Below are 18013 nucleotides of genomic sequence, written 5' to 3' on the forward strand. Positions count from 1 at the left end.
CGTAACTTTGGGTCTACCATTGGGGGGGTTAAACTCGCGGCATATTTATTAATTTATTTATTTATTGAATAATTTTCTTGTGTAAAAGGTAACATGCTAATTTGTATTATTCCTGTATTAGAAATACATTGTGATACTTTTACTGATTTAGGCTACTTAATGTAAATGCAGCTGTTCACTTGACTATGTATGCCATAATGACACAGTAGTTAAATTAAGTGTTTCTCAAACTTTCTCTGCCATTCCCCACTTCGGAGGTAGGAAAGGGTTCCGAGCCCCACCTGTCCCCAATCACCCCAACAAAATGTTAATAAAATAGGCTTTAAGTTTAACTCTTAAAATGTATTTTATTAACATCACATTTTAAAAACTTTACATCAAATAACAGCATTAAAAACTTTCAAATAGAGAAAATGAAAGTGCAATTATATTATCACTTTGCATGAAATAAGACTCAAAAGTAGATAAAAAAAAAAAAATGTGTGTTTGCATTTAGCCTCTGATAACATCAAATTCAGAAACTGGGAAAATACAAGTGTGGACTAACGTTAGCAGCTAACTTAGTTGTGCTTTGATTCATTTTGTCACTTTGCAAACTCCATGCAAAAAGAACTAAATAATAATAATAATAAAAAAATTAAATAATAATAATATCAAATTGAGCCGGAGGTGGTAAATTCCTAATAATGTACGTATTTTTTTTTTAGGTATTTTAATAAGATAACGTTACCTAAAATACGTTGCGCATACAGCTCAACTAACGCGATCGTTATAAAGGTGTTTGAACAACAAAACACATCCACTTGCACATATTTGACAATCGGAATATCATATACAGTGTGTGCAGAATTATTAGGCACGTTGATTTTCTGATCATATTTTATTTCCAGGAACATTTTGCCAATTCCAAACCATATTAATCTTAATAACTACTATTAATTTTGTATTTAATCATGTATAAGTGATATATAATTGTTCATGAAGGCTGGAAATGAAAAATGTCTTATTTTCAGGTGTGCAGAATTATTAGGCAAGTTTTCTTTTACAGATAAAATAAGCCAAAAAAGAGATTTAACAAAGACTGAAAAGTCAAAAATATTAAATGCCCATGAGAAGAATGCAAAACTAATGCAATACTAGAGATTACAGTTAAGGCATGACCATTGGACAGTGAAATGCTCATTGGGTCAGCAGGGTCAGACAAATACAGGTGGAGAAGAAAAGACACATGTTAACTGCAAAAGAATGAAGAATTAAGGTGAAGAATTAAGTGTGAAAACCATCGGGAACCCTTTAGTCTTCAGCGCCACCATTTTCCAGAACTGCAACCTACCTGGAGTCTCCAGAAGAGCAAGGTGTCAGGATCTCAGAGACTTGGGTTAGGCAAAGAATCCTAAAAAATGACCCCCTCTTAATAAGAATCACAAGCTGAAGAGTAGTAAAATACATGAAGACTGTTTTTTTATAGGCTTTATAGACAGACAGATTGAGAGAGACTCTTGAAGGACCAGCACCACGTCCTCTTCTACCACTGTTTGAAGAATTCATCTTCCAGAATACGTTTTAATACGTTTTGGGAGTTAATTTTTAGTCCATCTCTGCAAAACGGACTTCAGGGTAGGAGATGGACTAAAAAAAAAATCACAAAACGTATTAAAACGTATTGTGGAAGATGAATTCTTCAAACACTGGTAGAAGAGGATCTGGTGCTGGTCCTTCAAGAGTCTCTCTCAATCTGTCTGTCTATAAAGCCTATAAAAAAACAGTCTTCATGTATTTTACTACTCTTCAGCTTGTGATTCTTATTAAGAGGGGGTCATTTTTTAGGATTCTTTGCCTAACCCAAGTCTCTGAGACCCTGACACCTTGCTCTTCTGGAGACTCCAGGTAGGTTGCAGTTCTGGAAAATGATGGCGCTGAAGACTAAAGGGTTCCTGATGGTTTCACACTTAATTCTTCACCTTAATTCTTCATTCTTTTGCAGTTAACATGTGTTTTTTCTTCTCCACCTGTATTTGTCTGACCCTGCTGACCCAATGAGCATTTCACTGTCCAATGGTCATGCCTTAACTGCAATCTCTAGTATTGCATTAGTATTGCATTCTTCTCATGGGGATTTAATATTTTTGACTTTTCAGTCTTTGTTAAATCTCTTTTTTGGCTTATTTTATCTGTAAAAGAAAACTTGCCTAATAATTCTGCACACCTGAAAATAAGACATTTTTCATTTCCAGCCTTCATGAACAATTATATATCACTTATACATGATTAAATACAAAATTAATAGTAGTTATTAAGATTAATATGGTTTGGAATTGGCAAAATGTTCCTGGAAATAAAATATGATCAGAAAATCAACATGCCTAATAATTCTGCACACACTGTATATCCTGCTATAGCTAACAAATTTGTGAAATGTTGAATAAAAAAGGAAATAAAAGCAGATCATCAGTCATTCAGCGCTATTGTGGCTGCGGTGTGACAAGCAATGAATGACGCGTCTCCATGGTAACCATAAAGTGATACTACGATCAATAACGGTCGCCTTGAAAAACTTTTAAAATTACGTGTGTAAAGGTTAAGTAAGGCTTACATTTAAACGTGTCTTTGTTTTGTTTTGAGTGTATGGTCAATAAATAAAGGAATTAAAAAGTTGGGCACAAATCCTGTTTGTCGCGCCCCACTTGTCATGGCTCTATTCCCCACCAGTGGTCCGCGCCCGCGCCCCACACTTTGAGAAACGCTGAGCTAATATAGGGGGTACCTCCGTTTGGTCAGGATTTTTCCTCTTTTTGTCTGGTGTTGACCAACAATGAAAAATCGTTGTCTGGCTGCCTTTCAGTGTCCTTTTCATCTTTCCATCCGTTAGCATGCTCTCCAACCATTCATCCCAGCGACTGCGCAAAATAGTTAAACAAACTTGGTAGAGAAAGCGGGTTGGGTAATACCAAGTAGTCGGTGCGGTGGGCGGGGGTACATTACAGATTTTTTTTAAATATGATACTATCTTTCTTGCTGGCAAATGAAATTAATAAAGAAAACGAACAAAAGTATTAATTCGGAATATTTCATATTTATTTTAATCTGAATGATGTGATGATATTGAGGGGGTTATATTAGCTGGATCTGATTTTTGAGGGGGTCATGACCCCCGTAACCCCCGTGCAAATTACGCGCATGGGTAGGACACATTGTAAATGTATTTTGGAAAAAAAGATGGGAATAGTAAATACATTTATATATGACATAAGAATGAATGAAATGTAAAATGTTTTGTTAACAGTCATGGTGTGCGTAACTAAGCAACCACGTTCTCGTTCACGTTGCATGACGTCATCGAAGTATGTCCCAGAACGTGCATACTTTTTTGCTACACACTCAAAAGTATGTACTTTTTCCTCACAAAAAAAGTACATACTTTTAGGTCGTAGTATAAGTAGGCGAATTGGGACTCAGCCTCAGTCTCTCGCTGTTGTTTTCACTGCTTTCAGGTGAGTTTAGCCTCTAAAATCACACAAATAATACACACAACTGTTCTTGACACTTATCTTACTTGTAATTGACACGCTTCTGTTGAATATTTACTTTATAGAAATGGTTTAGTGTCTTCGAAAAAGTCCGTTATTATCTCAACCGTTTTCAGAAGAGGTAGGCTAACTTTATAGCTTGAGCTTTTGTTTATGAAAGTTTGGGCCTTTAATCACATCTTATGTGTAGATGAGAGGTTTTGATAGTTTTGTAAAGATTTTGCTTGGACGTGAGCTAATTTATTTAACGTAAACGTACTGTTAATCGGTGACGTCACTTACATGGAGTGCTTAAAAATTGCTGAAACAAATATTGATAAAAATTGTTCTGTGATTTCAGCAGCAACACAAATAATCCCTCTACAACAGAGGAAAGCTCCAAAATGTCAACATTTCTGAAGAAAGCTGCTGCCAGAGAAGTGGGAAACACAGGTGAGGTGAGGAAGCTCATTAAATAACAGAAGGAAAATTGGTTGCAACTCCGGTTTCATCACAAATTTAAGGAAACAGGCCTAACTAATATAGTTATGTTAAATTATTTTATAAGTGTCAAATTATTATTATTATTATTTTGTGATCAATTGTACTTTTATTTTTTGTGATCAATTGTACTTTTATTTCTCCATCAGGGTGTGGCCAAAGTGATGCTCTGTCGTCATTGCAAGTTTTCTGACAAAAAGCCAGTCAATTCTCCTACAGCAAGATCTACTGAAACACTGGCACGTGACCAGAACACTTCACTGCATTTACATACATTCAAAACCAAAGGTGCGTTAAAGACTCATCTGGCAAGATTTCACTCTGGAAAAAAAAGCAAGAGAGTTTTCTACATTCAGTTGTTCAGTTTGTGAGTTCAGTGACATCTGTGAGGAAAAGACATAGTTTAGCCATCTAAAGCAACATGAGACTGTAACATGCCCTTTTGCCCATAATTGGGCAATTCCACGCAAAACTGTCACATCCATAACGCCAACTAAATACAATGGCATTGTGCTGGCGTTATGGATGTGACAGTTTTGCGTGGAATTGCCCAATTACAAGATTCTAGAAAGTTCTTCAGCACTTCAAGTGGCTTTCTCTATTTTCTTTCTCTTGTATACCTCTCCTCTTTCTACACTGATAGAGAGACTACAAAAATGATGTAAAGGAGCTTGAGGAGAGGCTGAAAAACCAAGGAAAAGGAGATAAGGCGTTTGCGAAAATTAAACTGTCAAATGCAAGAGGGTAAGCATTTCAATTTTACAGTTCCACCTGTACTGCATTTTGCAAAAAAAAAGTGATGTGAAAATTTAGATGTTTGGGTGAACAATTTTAATTTGATCATTCATACATGTATCGCCTTTTGCTTTGTTTCACACTGACTACTCACTGACATAAACATCTTTATCCTCATGGAAATAATATACAACTTTAATAGCTTGTTTGCATATGACGTCACGTCACTGCGTTGCCATGGCGCGAAATGCAGATGGAGGGCAGGAAGTGTTGTGCTACATTTAGGAAGCACTATAACAAACTCAAAATGCCTATGTTTTGCGTCGTTTATGGTTGCTCAAATCGATCAAACTTTTCAATTTTGCTTATAGTTTCTATAATTAGCAAAGAGCATTTGTGTTAAATAGGAATACATTGTAATAATGTTAATCAAGCTGACTAAATCACACGACTGTGCAGCAGTTCACATGCACTCACAATAAAAATACAATATAATTTAAAACAAAGACAAGCTCATTATACAAAGGAAATAATATTACATATCTAGACAAATTGGGTTGCTTATAGTTAAAAGAATGTCATGAACGATTTAGGCTAGATGTATTGATTGCATTAGTGCGTGATATTGAAGAGTGCGCGCCTCGAGCGCACGGCTGACACGACAGGAAAGTTCGTGTTTCTGAGTTTTATATTCGGACATATACCGTGACAACATCTCATCTGACAGAGGACTGTGCGGCGCTGCTGACTGCGTTATTTATAAAATTAAAAAAAATTGCTGTGAGATTGTTTGCTGTTGCGCGCAAATCCTGGAGAAATAGGCTGAAATCATTCACGTGGTGCGTCTCTGAGTGAGACAGATTTCAACAATCACCAGTCAAAGACAGCAGCAAAACCATAGCACAATGAAATAAGGCAACTTATGATTTCGGAGGTTTACAATAGGCTGTTGTCCGGTTTCATATTTGTCAGTTAAAATTTCAAAATACATTCGGGACTGAAGCCCCGGCAAAATCGGCTGGCTGCCTACTCTGCTTGCAAACCTACGTCTGCGGTCGGGAGGAGCCGAATCGGAAAATGCCCGTTTGTGCAGTGATCACTTCGTCAAAGGTGAGTCTTATGTGGCTAGTATGTTTGTGTAACGTACCAGTTTCCGAACTTTGTAAAGTCAAAGTAATTGTTTCTTCTTTTCTTTGGGTTTGTAAGTTACCCCTGTAACTGAAGACAAACGTAACGTTACAGGCAAATCTTTCAATTCAGTTGAAAAATCGCTCCTCTTCCTAGCGTAAAGATCACGTCCAACATATGTTTCGATTTTTTTGTTATATCTTTCTTTTGTAATAGCGTCTAAAGTAGTACAGTATGGACTTTCCTCCATCTCGTCCATTCCGCTCTTCACTTCCTGCCCTCCATCTGAATTTCGCGCGTCATCACAATCACGTGACTGCAAACCACCTATTAAAGGTACACTATGGCTGCGTTTACACTCGCGTCTCGCCCTTCCTCAGTGCTACCGCGACAAAGCACGTACGCGACAAATGACGTCAGAAAAGTGTCAGTACATTATAATCGGTTATGGTCTATTACTATACCGATACCGAATCGTCCTCGTTTGCATCGCGATGCATCGTTGAAACGATTAATTTCGACACCCCTAATGTCACGTTGTCACTTCACTGTACATTCGCTCCTTAGTACTCAGCTGCTGCAGTGTGCCAAAATCGAAATCGTTGGCACTTTAAATCGTTGACGCTTTAAATGCCGTTTCAGTATTTTATATTTTGTTCCTGGAGTTCATAAAGTTTGTGAAGTGTTTTGCGCTAAAAATGTCCAATGTTTGTAAATGTGATCATTTTCTAATCTCACCTCTTAAATGTGTAAATATCAAGAATATTTTGATTATCCATTTCATGACTCCTTTAGCACACAAAAATGTTCTTTTTCACGTCTCCAATTTAAAGCTATGGTAGGTAATCCTGTTCAGAAACACTTTTTTTTATACTGGGTGAAATGGTCCTTCCATCCTGAGAGTAGTCAATACATTTATGTGCTCAGAAAAAGGAATGAAAACAATCAGACCTCTGTAGCAGCTGCAGGACAGTAAAAACTCTGACCAATCACTGCCACTCGGTCCGAATGTAAAGAACCAATCAGATGCCTTCATGTCTCGTGCCCGAGCCCCACTGCGTGCACAGCCCTGCGTGCACTCATCACGTGTCACCGTTCCCGGAAATATTCAGCTCACTACACCGAGTAAGCAGGAGTTTGCGGCACAATGGCAGATAAAATGCAGCAAAAACTACCAATGCCAGCTTTGCTTGTAACTACTCGCCCTGATAAAAAGGCTAAAAAAAGAAAATCGGAGGCAGAAAAGGCTGCAACGAAACAGGCACTGGATAAAGCCAGAGGAAATTAACACAGACGCGTTTCGGCGCATGCCTTCCTCAGTGTGCAACAAAGCTGTTGCACACTGAGGAAGGCACGCGCCGAAACGCGTCTGTGCAAATAAAAATAAAAATATATTTAAGCATAGTGCGGCCTCTCTCCCATTTTATGTATTACATGTGATTCTGACATGATGTCACTGCATGCACTGCGCTCCTTCCTCTCCTCGCGCGTTCATGTGTTTTGGGGGCGTGGCTTTGGAAGGAGCCCAGAAGGGAGGGGGTGGAGTGAATGGAAATAATGAGCTGTGTTTACAACAGTCGTGAGAGGTCTACATACACTCGATTTTTATACTCTCTTTTTCAGAGTACTTACATTTTAATTATGTATTGGTATATAAAGACAGTTTAAACAAATTTGGAATGTTTTTTTTTTTGAAAAATCCTACCTACCCTGCCTTTAAAGAGAGGTCATACTCTAATGAAAATAATACTTTTGCACTTTTTGATGAATCATTGACATCTTTTTTACACAGTATGGATTATTGGATTATTTAGGCCCTCTTTGGCATTCCAAACTTGTTTTCAAATTTTAATGTTATCAATCTCATTTCTTACAGACCATGTCAAAAAGACACATCGGAGGCACTGAGATCAAGGTCTGCATGGCACAAAAGTTAAAAGATCTGAGGAGACGAGCAGAAAGGTAATCTTCAGATGATCCAACATCAGTCTATTCCTCAGTCTATTTTGTGATCTATTCACAAATTGTCAATAGTGCTTTTTATAAAAAAGATGCATCACTTTTATACAGTTGTTTAAGCCAAGATGAAAACGACATTGCTGTTCGCCAGCATTTTTTGTTTCCATAGCATATTCACAAAACATTTAATGACTGACTAATAACAATACAATTACAAATTATTAATAATAATAATATCACTAAAAATATATAGGCTAATAGCTAACGGTCTTTAGATCCGAACACAGCAACACAGTCATCTGTGAAAATCAAAAGCAGCTTCAAACACCGCCTTAAAAGAAAACGTATATCATGAAATCAAAATTGACCCTATTTACTTTGTTAGTGCACATTACTTTGTCTTTAGGTGAACAATTAATCTGTTTAAGTTAATACACAGAAAACTAATTGTTTGTCGTGGTAATCATTAATCAAAATCTGAAAATTTGCTTTCGCCCTGGAATGGCGTCCCTTCTCTGATGACGTCTGTTTGACGAGTTGGGTTTGAACATCCTTAACCCTCCCGTCCAACCGTTAGTCTGCTATGAGCAGAGATGGAGAGGAGGAGCGCTAAAGTAAAACCCTGCCCTCTGTTCAATATTCCCTTTCACTTGGAAATGCGTCACAACACTGAAATAAAGTCGGTTGCAACTTCCGATTCACGCAGACTTTAATGAAGAGACAGATGCCAAAAGTTAGGACCATTTTGCTTTCACTTTTAGGGAATAAGAGCACGTTTACATCCATGTTCTTAATGCTATTATGCTTAATAAGCCGACCATGCATGTATGGTCACGTAAACGTGTTAATCCATTTTAAACTCCAGACAGAGCGAGCTTTTCGCGGGCGCAAACTTTGAATCTTTCTTAAATGTGTTTTCATCTTGTGCAGAAGTACTGTCAAAATCCTATGTAACGGCATGAGAAGATATGTGTCCGTAAGTTTCCCGATTTCATGTTGGAATACTTTATTTACATCACAACAGACATAATAAATGGAATACTCTGAGTCAAACAATAATATCGTGTATCGCCGCTCGAACAGGCTGACGATAGGATGATATGAAAATTGAGCATATCGCCCAACACTAATTTATTCTGCATATCAGGGGTGCCCAATCACGCTTCTGAAGATCTACCTTCCTGCAAAGCTCAGCTCCAGCCCTAATCAAACACAGCTGAACCAACTCATTAAGATCTTCAGAAATGCTTGATAATTGGGCACAGGATTGGGTATTGCTAAGATACCAATGACACTAAATCCATTTTAAGGTTTTTATCCAAAGGAAACTTTAAAGACCATATATACGTTTTTTTTTTTTTTTTTTTGCTCTTTTATAGCATTTCAACTTCTTACATGCCAAGGAACCTTGGCTGGCATGCCATTAAAACACCAACCAACCTACAAAGATACTAATAAATGTGTAATCCTTAGAACCTTCTAGAGGGCATGCTGTAGGATCTGCTTGTTCATCGTTTTAGAGGCTTTTTTTAATGTATAATTTTAATTTGGTTTTGCTTTGTTTTAAACATTCAATTTGTACTGCATATTTTGAAATGAAATAAAAGCTTAATTTGAATTATTTGTTTTAATGTTGGGAAACATTAGGCCCTACAAAAGAACATGGTAGGCCTACTGTTTTCTGTGGTATAGTGCTTAATGATTTTTACATGGGTTTCACATGAAGTTGCAGGTTACATGGGGTGTAGGTTTAACATAGATTGTTGATGGGTTTCAAATGTTATTCCACGGGTCTCGCATGGGAATTTTACGTTTCGCATGTGATTATAGGTTTCACATATGATCTCATGGGTTTCACATGGGAATTTCAGGTTTCACATGGGAATTTTACATGTTTCACATGTGATCACATGGGTTTCACGTGTGATCACATGGGTTTCACGTGTTTCACATGTAATCACGTGTAAATGTTCCAAAAGCACACATTTCCCATGTGCAAAACACATGTTTCACATGTGCAAAATCACACGTGCATGTGACCACATGAGTTTTTGCACATGTGAAGTTCATGTGTTTTTTCTGTAAGGGTCATGGAGACGCGGTGTGCACGGAGGGGAGGGGCTGTGTGTGTGTGTGTGTGCGCGTGCGCATGTGAGAGACGCATGAGTGACAGAGAGAGCAGGGAAAGGTACGGAAATGCAGCTGAACAAATACGCTGCGTGTTTTAAATAACGTTAAAAAATGAAAGACCTTGACAAAGACGAAAACTAAGGACATTAACTCTATAATTTTATTTTATTTTACTTAGTTTTGCCAAACACTCATTACAGTTTTAGTTAGTTATCGTTTTTTTGTAATGCCTCGTTTTTATTTTTATTTCAGTTAACGACAATGTTTTTTCCCACCTAGTTTTCGCTTTTTCGTTCGTTTTCGTTAACGATTAGGCTATAACCTTGGCTCAGTCTGTAAAAGGTTATTATATGGTACGATAGTTATTTTAGGCTGTTTAAATTGGAAAATAAAGCTGAGATTCTGCGGCACCCCTAGCCAGTTGTCACAGCACCCACTTTGGGAACCACTGAGCTAGTAGACTACAACGGTAAAGTTAAATAGCCTAATTGTATACAGTTACGAAACTTCACTTTGTCCTCAGCCAAAACGATTTGCAACAAATGATAGATTCATGATACCAAAGATCGCCCGTTAGACAAGACGAATTATACAGTATATCTCATGTTTAACCACTACAGAGTCATCAGAGCTAGCGGCGATCTTCAGAAGGACTAGCCGAGGAAAGGCTGTTCCAGGCGGGGTACATGAGCGCCCGGGGATCGCCTGGATCTCACAACTCCGAAAAAGGCAGATCAAATTTTCAAATAGGTGCTATCTTTATAAATGCATCACAGATTTGAGATTTAAACAAATACATTCTCACCTGAAACATTTCTTGACACAATAGTAATACCTTAATATGAGGACGAATGTTCACTTCCAGGTCACTTTTTCTGTAGCCATATGAGGTGATCTCAAACCTCCTTAACTGAATAATCAGTATTTCTGGAAGGCTGATCATCACACTTTTCTGTTGGGAAAACAATATAGATCATAATTCACTGCAAGAGTTTAATATGAAACAACCCAGCATGAATGAGTTGTGCTTTCTTTCTTCAAAATATGTATGAAGCAAATACAGCATTAAACAATTAAATGCAAACATTATTACTAACTAGTCTAATACCAAACCAAAGCATGTCACAACAACATGGTCCTGTCTACCAGAGAACCTTGTAACAAATCAAAGAGAAAAATAAGTTTTTTTTTTTTTTCTTAAACTGATTTACTTAAATGTGGATCAAATCCACACTATATTTCACAATTGATATTACATGTAGGAAATATACTTGCCTTTTCCCAGACTGTCGTGTTTTTACAATGAAAACAATGCAGCTGATACTCTCCACACATTTGATCAACATATTCCTCTATAGCATTTTCCTACATTGGAAGAAATATTAAAAATAAATAAATAAGATAAAGCACAGTTACACTGTTTATTAAATTCATGTGATGTGCTTGTACATGAATATGCATTTAAATACAGACATTTATTCATCAGAGTCCCACTGAAGCCGTGTTTCAATAGAACTCTATAGTAGATACTGATACCTTTGATTAGCAACAGAGCAAAGATACATGTTGATTGGATGAGAAGCTCTAAATATGTCATTTTCCCTGACTTTTACAATGAACAAACAAAATGGAAATTGACATTATACTGTATGTATTTCTGTTTTGCATTGCAATGGATATGATTATCTTGACACGTTTAGTCTAGGCGGAACAGATCTGCTGTTGGTTATTGGTGCTGCTGAGCAAGTAATGAGCAAGGACAAGTAGCTGTGAGCAAATAAGACATGCTGCTGTTATATACATGAATTATATGATACATACATTCATTACCAGTAGCAAATCTACACAGGTGGTGCTGGGGAAGATGTAATGTGTCTGAAAGCAAGTATTTGAATGTGAAAGGAATACACCAGGAACCAATTCTCTACAGAGAATGATGTGATTGCAAGCAGACTGAGTTAAGGACCTATTAGCCCATCATTATCCAGAGTTTCATGACAGAACTTTGTATTTTGAAGACTCAAATCTCATCATTTAATATTGTTTATTATTATTACTTTTGATCAATATTCATAATCATTTGTAATCATTGTATTTTGTGAAGATGTGGGAGAGAGAGACTTTGGGAGACTCTGAGACTTTGTGTGCTGGAGAGACTGAAATGTATATGCAGTGTTTTCCACAAGCATAGCATAAGGATATACACTCCAACATTAATGGAAACCACATGTTCCTCTGGTAATGTATATGTTCCTCTGGTGATGTAGTTTTTTTCCCTTTGTCCAGTAGTATAAAGTCTGAGCTCTTTTGTCCGAAAATCAGGAAGAGATGGAAAGGCTGCTGAATGAAGACATTTGTTTGGTCCATTGTCTCTTCCTCCTGTGTCTTATATAAAATAAATAAATAAGAGATCTCTTGGCAAAATCACTGGTGTCTGTTTCCATGAAATCAACCAACAGGTTCTATGGTGTTTGCAAATGGTGCCTGACGAAGTGACGAAGCTTGATGACGCTATGAAGGAGAGTGGTACGATGGGAGAGATCCAGAGATGAATGGAATTCATGAATCATGTTCACGGCTGAGGTAATACATTTCAGGAAAATGTTGCCGTTATTTTGTCACTTATTGGAGCAGTATGCTAGCTGGAGCTGTTTACCTCCAGTCTTTGTGCTAAGCTAGTCTAGCGGTGGGTGCGTCAGACAGAGTTACGGCACGCACGGAGATGAGAAGGGTACGTGTGAACTTAGCTAACTGTGAATAAGCTAAAGTCCCAAAAAGTCGGTGTGTTCCTTTAAGTAATTTAATCTTACTTACATTGGTAATGTGGTATTGTTACACATTACATTTTACTAGGTGAACTATTGCCATACTAAAATGTGTAAAATCGAATGGGGGTTAGGGTTATTTAAATGTTTAAATAAATCTAAATGTCAAATGATACGAGGATGTTTTTATGCTCTAAATCTACGGCTCGAATCTCGCTTTGCCGAGGCATTGTGTAGATTACAAGACCGTCGTAGCAGAAGCTAACCCCGTGGAGGGATGAGCAGAATCACTCCTCCGCGGAGCCCTCAGGAAAATCGATGTTTGTATCCCGCCGTTAAGTGCGCTTCAGGACACATCGGTTTCCAGCGAACACACGCTGCTCTGTCTGAGATTGCGCCCTCTATCCAGACTGGCGCATCAGATCTCCTGTGTCTCTCAGAGCAATGCAAATCCCAGGGGAACGGAATCAGAGAGCAGACGTCCTGTTGAGGCAAGGGCTGAGGCCCGGGGAATCGAGACTTCACACAGAGGTGGTGAAGACGATATGTGAGAGGTTTGGCCCAGTGGACGTGGATTTGTTCGCGTCTCGAGGGACGTCCCACTGTCCACTGTGGGTTTCTCTCACCCATCCAGCCCCATTGGGTTTGGATGCCATGGTACAGACGTGGCTGAGGCTATGCCTGTATGCTTTTCCCGAGATCGCTCTGTTCCCGGGAGTTCTGGAGAGGGTCTGTCGAGACGGGATCAGTCTACTTCTAGTTGCCCTGTACTTGCCGGGTATGGTTTTCTGACATCATAGCACTCCTGGCAGGCCAGCCTTGGCCGATCCCTCTGAGGAGGGACCTGCTTCCACAGGCCGGGGGCTCAATATTCATACTGGTCGTATGTATCCTCCGTGGGGCTCGGAGGATGAAACCTGCGGCTCGTACCAGAGTTCCCACAGGGGACCTGGCAGTGGTTCTAGTAGGGCTGGTCGAGGCCCTCTTCAAACCTCTGGAGTCGGCTGAGGCCAAGATCCTTTCCCTCAAGGTAGCTTTTTTATTAGCCATTACTTCTCTGAGGAGAGTAGGAGACCTTCATGCGATCTCTATTTCTCATGGGTGCCTGGAGTTTGCTCCAGGCGACATTAAGGCTATCTTGCATCCCAGGCCGGGCTATGTGCCTAAAGTGCCATCTGATGTGGCACGGCCTACGGTTCTGCAGGCTTTTCATCCTCCACCTCACGTGACGCCGGATGAAGAAAGACTTGATTTGCTCTGCCCTGTCAGAGCTCTCTTCATGGCGGAAGTCAGACCAGTCGCTGGTGTGCTTCAGGTCGCCCAAGAAGGGGCCAAACAGACCATCAGTAACTGGGTCGTTCAGTCGTCTCTATGGCCTATCAGGTGCACAGCTTGTCTTCACCTTTGGCCGTGAGGGCTCATTCAACCAGAGGCATGGCATCCTCTACTGCCCTCCTTTCAGGGGCCCCGATCCAAGAAGTGTGTGATGCCAGGATGGGCCACCCCTCATACTTTCATCAGATTCTATAGCCTGGACATTCCTTCTATGCCAGACACTCTAGTGCTCTCGTCCTAAGTGTGCCGGTGCGCAGCTTCACACTGGGACAGGCAGTGGGTACTCGTTCCCCAAATGCAGTTCAAGTTTCCTCGAAAGGGAACGTCTCGGATTACGACTGTAACCCTTGTTCCCTGAGAAAGGGAGCGAGAACTGCGTCCGCCACGCCTTCCTCTGCCTGGTAGCGACTTGCTTCATCGCAGAAGTAGGGCTGGGCGATAAAACGATAACAATAATTATCGCGATTTTTTTCTTGAATTTTTCTCGATAAAACGATATCAAGAGGTCGATAAATGTTCGATAATGTTTGCGCCAAAAGCAGAGCGAAACTCATTTGAACAGCGCGCCACACGGACCATTTATCCGCTCAGCTCAAAGTCCAAACGGCAGCGCAGCGCGAGCTCACTAGAGCAGATGCGTTTATTCTGATCGGTCTCGGTCACGAGATCCAGTGAGAAGCGCTTGAATTCAGCGAGGAACACAAATGTCTCAGTGATTTAAACCAGTTTAAAGGCAGATGAAACAGCGCTGACAAACAGGAGAAACACTGCGCGCAACGATACAGTCAGAAGGCTTTTCCGTCTACAAACTCCCATCATTTACCATGGATTTGCTGTAACGTCAGTCTAGTAATATTAACTGCACCATGAAATGTGTGATACATATTGAATTGTATTATATTATTAATGTAGACAATGTATTAAAGGACTAACTGAATATAATTACAGTATTTAATAATGTATTTAGGATGCTGTTTTTCATACAAATACCATAGAAACCATAAAGTTACATTTTGCCATGACAGTGAGGTCCTATAGGCTATCTCTGGTTAGAGATATTTATTTCGTTAAGGAAAAATGACAAATGTTTGAATGTTCAACCTCAGATTTGTGAAATGTTCTCCTGTTTGGCAAGTGTTTGTCCTGATATGTTCTGACAATAAAGAGTAGTTTAAAACCACAGTTAATGCTCTGGTTTCTACAACTTTCACTTAGGAGCAAAAATCTGCCTTTAAACTCGAAAGAAATAAAGATTTGACTTTTACCGTGATAATTATCGATATCGACTGATATAAAAAAAATTAACGTGATATTTTTTTTTTTGGCCATATCTCCCAGCCCTACGCAGAAGCTAACTCTGTTGTGTGCCGGCGTCCCTTTGTAGCTTCCTTGTATGCCGTCACGTTATGTCATGATGCAGCACCAATAAGGATTGGATTAGTTTCATTCATACTTCAGATGCGTTACGCTAAGGGCGTTCCCCAAAGTGTTGCAGTCGTAACCCGAGACGATTTATAGCCTCATTTCAGTGACTTTTTTCCACCAACCACGCATAAACACAATTTTGTCAAAACTACATACTTTTACATACATGCTGCTCACATATTATTGTAGCAGAGTTTGTGCTGAATACAGCGTAATCAGACTTTAGACATGAAAGTGTAATACACTTTCAGAAATAGAAATAAGCACAAATGTCAGAGCACCTCCAGGGCCCAGAACACACCTCAGAGGGTTAAAGAGCGCTGTTTGGATAAGAAAAAGCTTTTGGTCGTTTACTGGACATTATGAAGTGTTCAAAATAACTAAATTAAATGTTATTTTTGTATGTTGTTGAATTAAAGGTTCACTTTACCAAACTTTGTTGTTTTCTGCTAAGACATGCAATTAAGAACAAATGAGATAATATTTAGAATATGAATCTAACTTTCACTATTAGCTTCATCATGGGAATGACGAATCTCTCAGTCAAAAGTATAAACCACTGACAGTAAGCATTAGTTAATCAGATATATTTGATCAGACATATTCAGAAGAGCCAAGATCTGCTCACCACTTCCGGAGAGTTCTGAAGAGACACTGGCAATGAGAGAAAATACTCATCCGGGGTTTCTTCTAGTTTGTCTCTGCATGACCCGCATGTTCTCGTCTTCTCCATAGCGCCCTTAAAAAGCTGCACAGATGTGAAGAAAACAGACTTTAGTGATGATCCACAGATATACGTGTGCTTTCACTGTTAAAATGATCATTCTCTGCAGATCAGCCTCCAGCACATTACACTGCTGATAAACCTTTAATTGTGTCTCATGCCAACAAATGATAGTCAAGGATCCGTGTGAAGTAAGTTTGTAAAGACAATGAAGAAGCAGGAGATCAAGACCAAATATGAGGCAATAATATCTCTGGAAATCACCTGAACTTTCTTTGTAGAAACACTTCCAGAGCTGAACTGCTGTGAGATGATGATAGATGGTCCTTATGAAAGTCATTGAATAGATTCAGAAGAAACTAGTTACCTCAGAGGATCCAGGAGTCTTTTCAATGATCGAATGTAGATGTTCTGCTGCATCTTGTTGTATACCAACTTTGGGTTTGATGGAGAGAAAGCAAATAATAATCAAACACTTATATTGAGTAACTTTCATCAGCAGAAACATTGACTGAATGCTGGAAACAGCAATAAAGAGACCAACCACCTGTAATGCCGAGGCTCTTCAAGACTCCAGCTGCTGAAACTGCAGTGTTCTGTTGTGTTTCTAATTCACTGAACAACTTCTTCAACTCTCCAGCCAAGTGTCCATCAGATGAACCGACTCGTCCTCCCAATCTACAGAAGACATTGAGTGTTTATCGATCGGCTGTTTGTCATGTTGTTTCCACTGCTGGAAGTGAAAGATGTTTCTTTACCTCTGGACATGTTGCCTGAATCCCTTCGTCATGAAGAGCGTCTGAAGAACTGCATTCAAGTAGCAGGTGTTCCCTTGATTCTCCAGCCCACGGTATCCTGATATGAGAAACACATTAACACTGGACTGACGTCCATCCAGCTGACCAGAGAAACTCCAGAAACACATCCAGCAGATCTTACAACATACAGAGCCATCGAGTGTCCATCGAGATCAGAAACTGATCAACACTTTAAAGAAAATCTAAAACTAAAAGCATTTTTATTCCACATAAGCCAACCAATATTCATCAGCTTTAACAGCAATGAGATGAAATGTGAAAAAATAAGTCATTTTTCAGCCCATGTGTGACAATAATGTCCATCTTAAGAAAACAATCCAATTCTGAATTGATGAGTGAACTACGGTGAACAAAGTCACTAAAGATGAAACTGTTTCTCACAGAAAACAAACTGGATCATTGTGACAAACACAGACAGTAACGTGAGGCATCAATGCTTTTGTGTAGCAGGAGATTTACATCTCCACAGGGTTTCAGGGACGGAGACAGTGTTTTTTGTCAGTGCAGCTTCTCTTGCTTTATTGATGGAGGATGTTCAGAGAAGTACAAGGAATTTTCAAAGAAAATAAAATGGCTTAACCGTGGTGTGAATTGAACAGAATGTGATCTATATTGTATATCTTCTCTTTCTGGGACTGGATTACGAAAACATCCTTACTAGTTTAAATTCTATTTCAATCATAGCTTATTTTAAGACTGAAGATATGAAGTTATGTAAAACGGCCCCAGATCTCTTAGTGGTTTCAAACAAAACAACCTATATATCATTGGTGAGACTACATAAGGGCCAGGGTGGCACTGGTCCACACAGAGTATTATTTTCTGAGGAAGGAGAAACACATACATGACAATAATAATTACTCAAATACATGAATTAGTGGATGTTGCTCCCAAAACTTGGCAGCGTGTACATGGTTGCTGGTCAAGCATGAAAAAAACAAACAAAAAATTTATTTAAATTCTGAATGGATTATATATTGCCTAGAA

The 18013-nt window shown here is 39.0% G+C and overlaps 1 protein-coding gene across 2 annotated transcripts in view; it reads right to left on the bottom strand.

Moving 5' to 3' along the window:
- Positions 1-18013, bottom strand: part of LOC308684503 (uncharacterized protein) — a 61335-nt gene that overhangs the window by 12533 nt on the left and 30789 nt on the right. For both annotated transcript variants that reach the window (XM_081355748.1, XM_081355747.1), the window contains exons 3-8: positions 16967-17063; positions 16756-16886; positions 16576-16643; positions 16113-16232; positions 11235-11324; positions 10795-10911 (exon numbers count right to left, since the gene is read on the bottom strand). In XM_081355748.1, the coding sequence (XP_081211874.1) occupies positions 10795-10911; positions 11235-11324; positions 16113-16232; positions 16576-16643; positions 16756-16886; positions 16967-17063 (623 nt within the window). The remainder of the gene's footprint in view (positions 1-10794; positions 10912-11234; positions 11325-16112; positions 16233-16575; positions 16644-16755; positions 16887-16966; positions 17064-18013) is intronic.

Source organism: Scardinius erythrophthalmus (genome assembly GCF_964197995.2).
Source record: "Scardinius erythrophthalmus genome assembly, chromosome: 24".
In the NCBI taxonomy this organism is placed as follows: Eukaryota; Metazoa; Chordata; class Actinopteri; order Cypriniformes; family Leuciscidae; genus Scardinius; species Scardinius erythrophthalmus.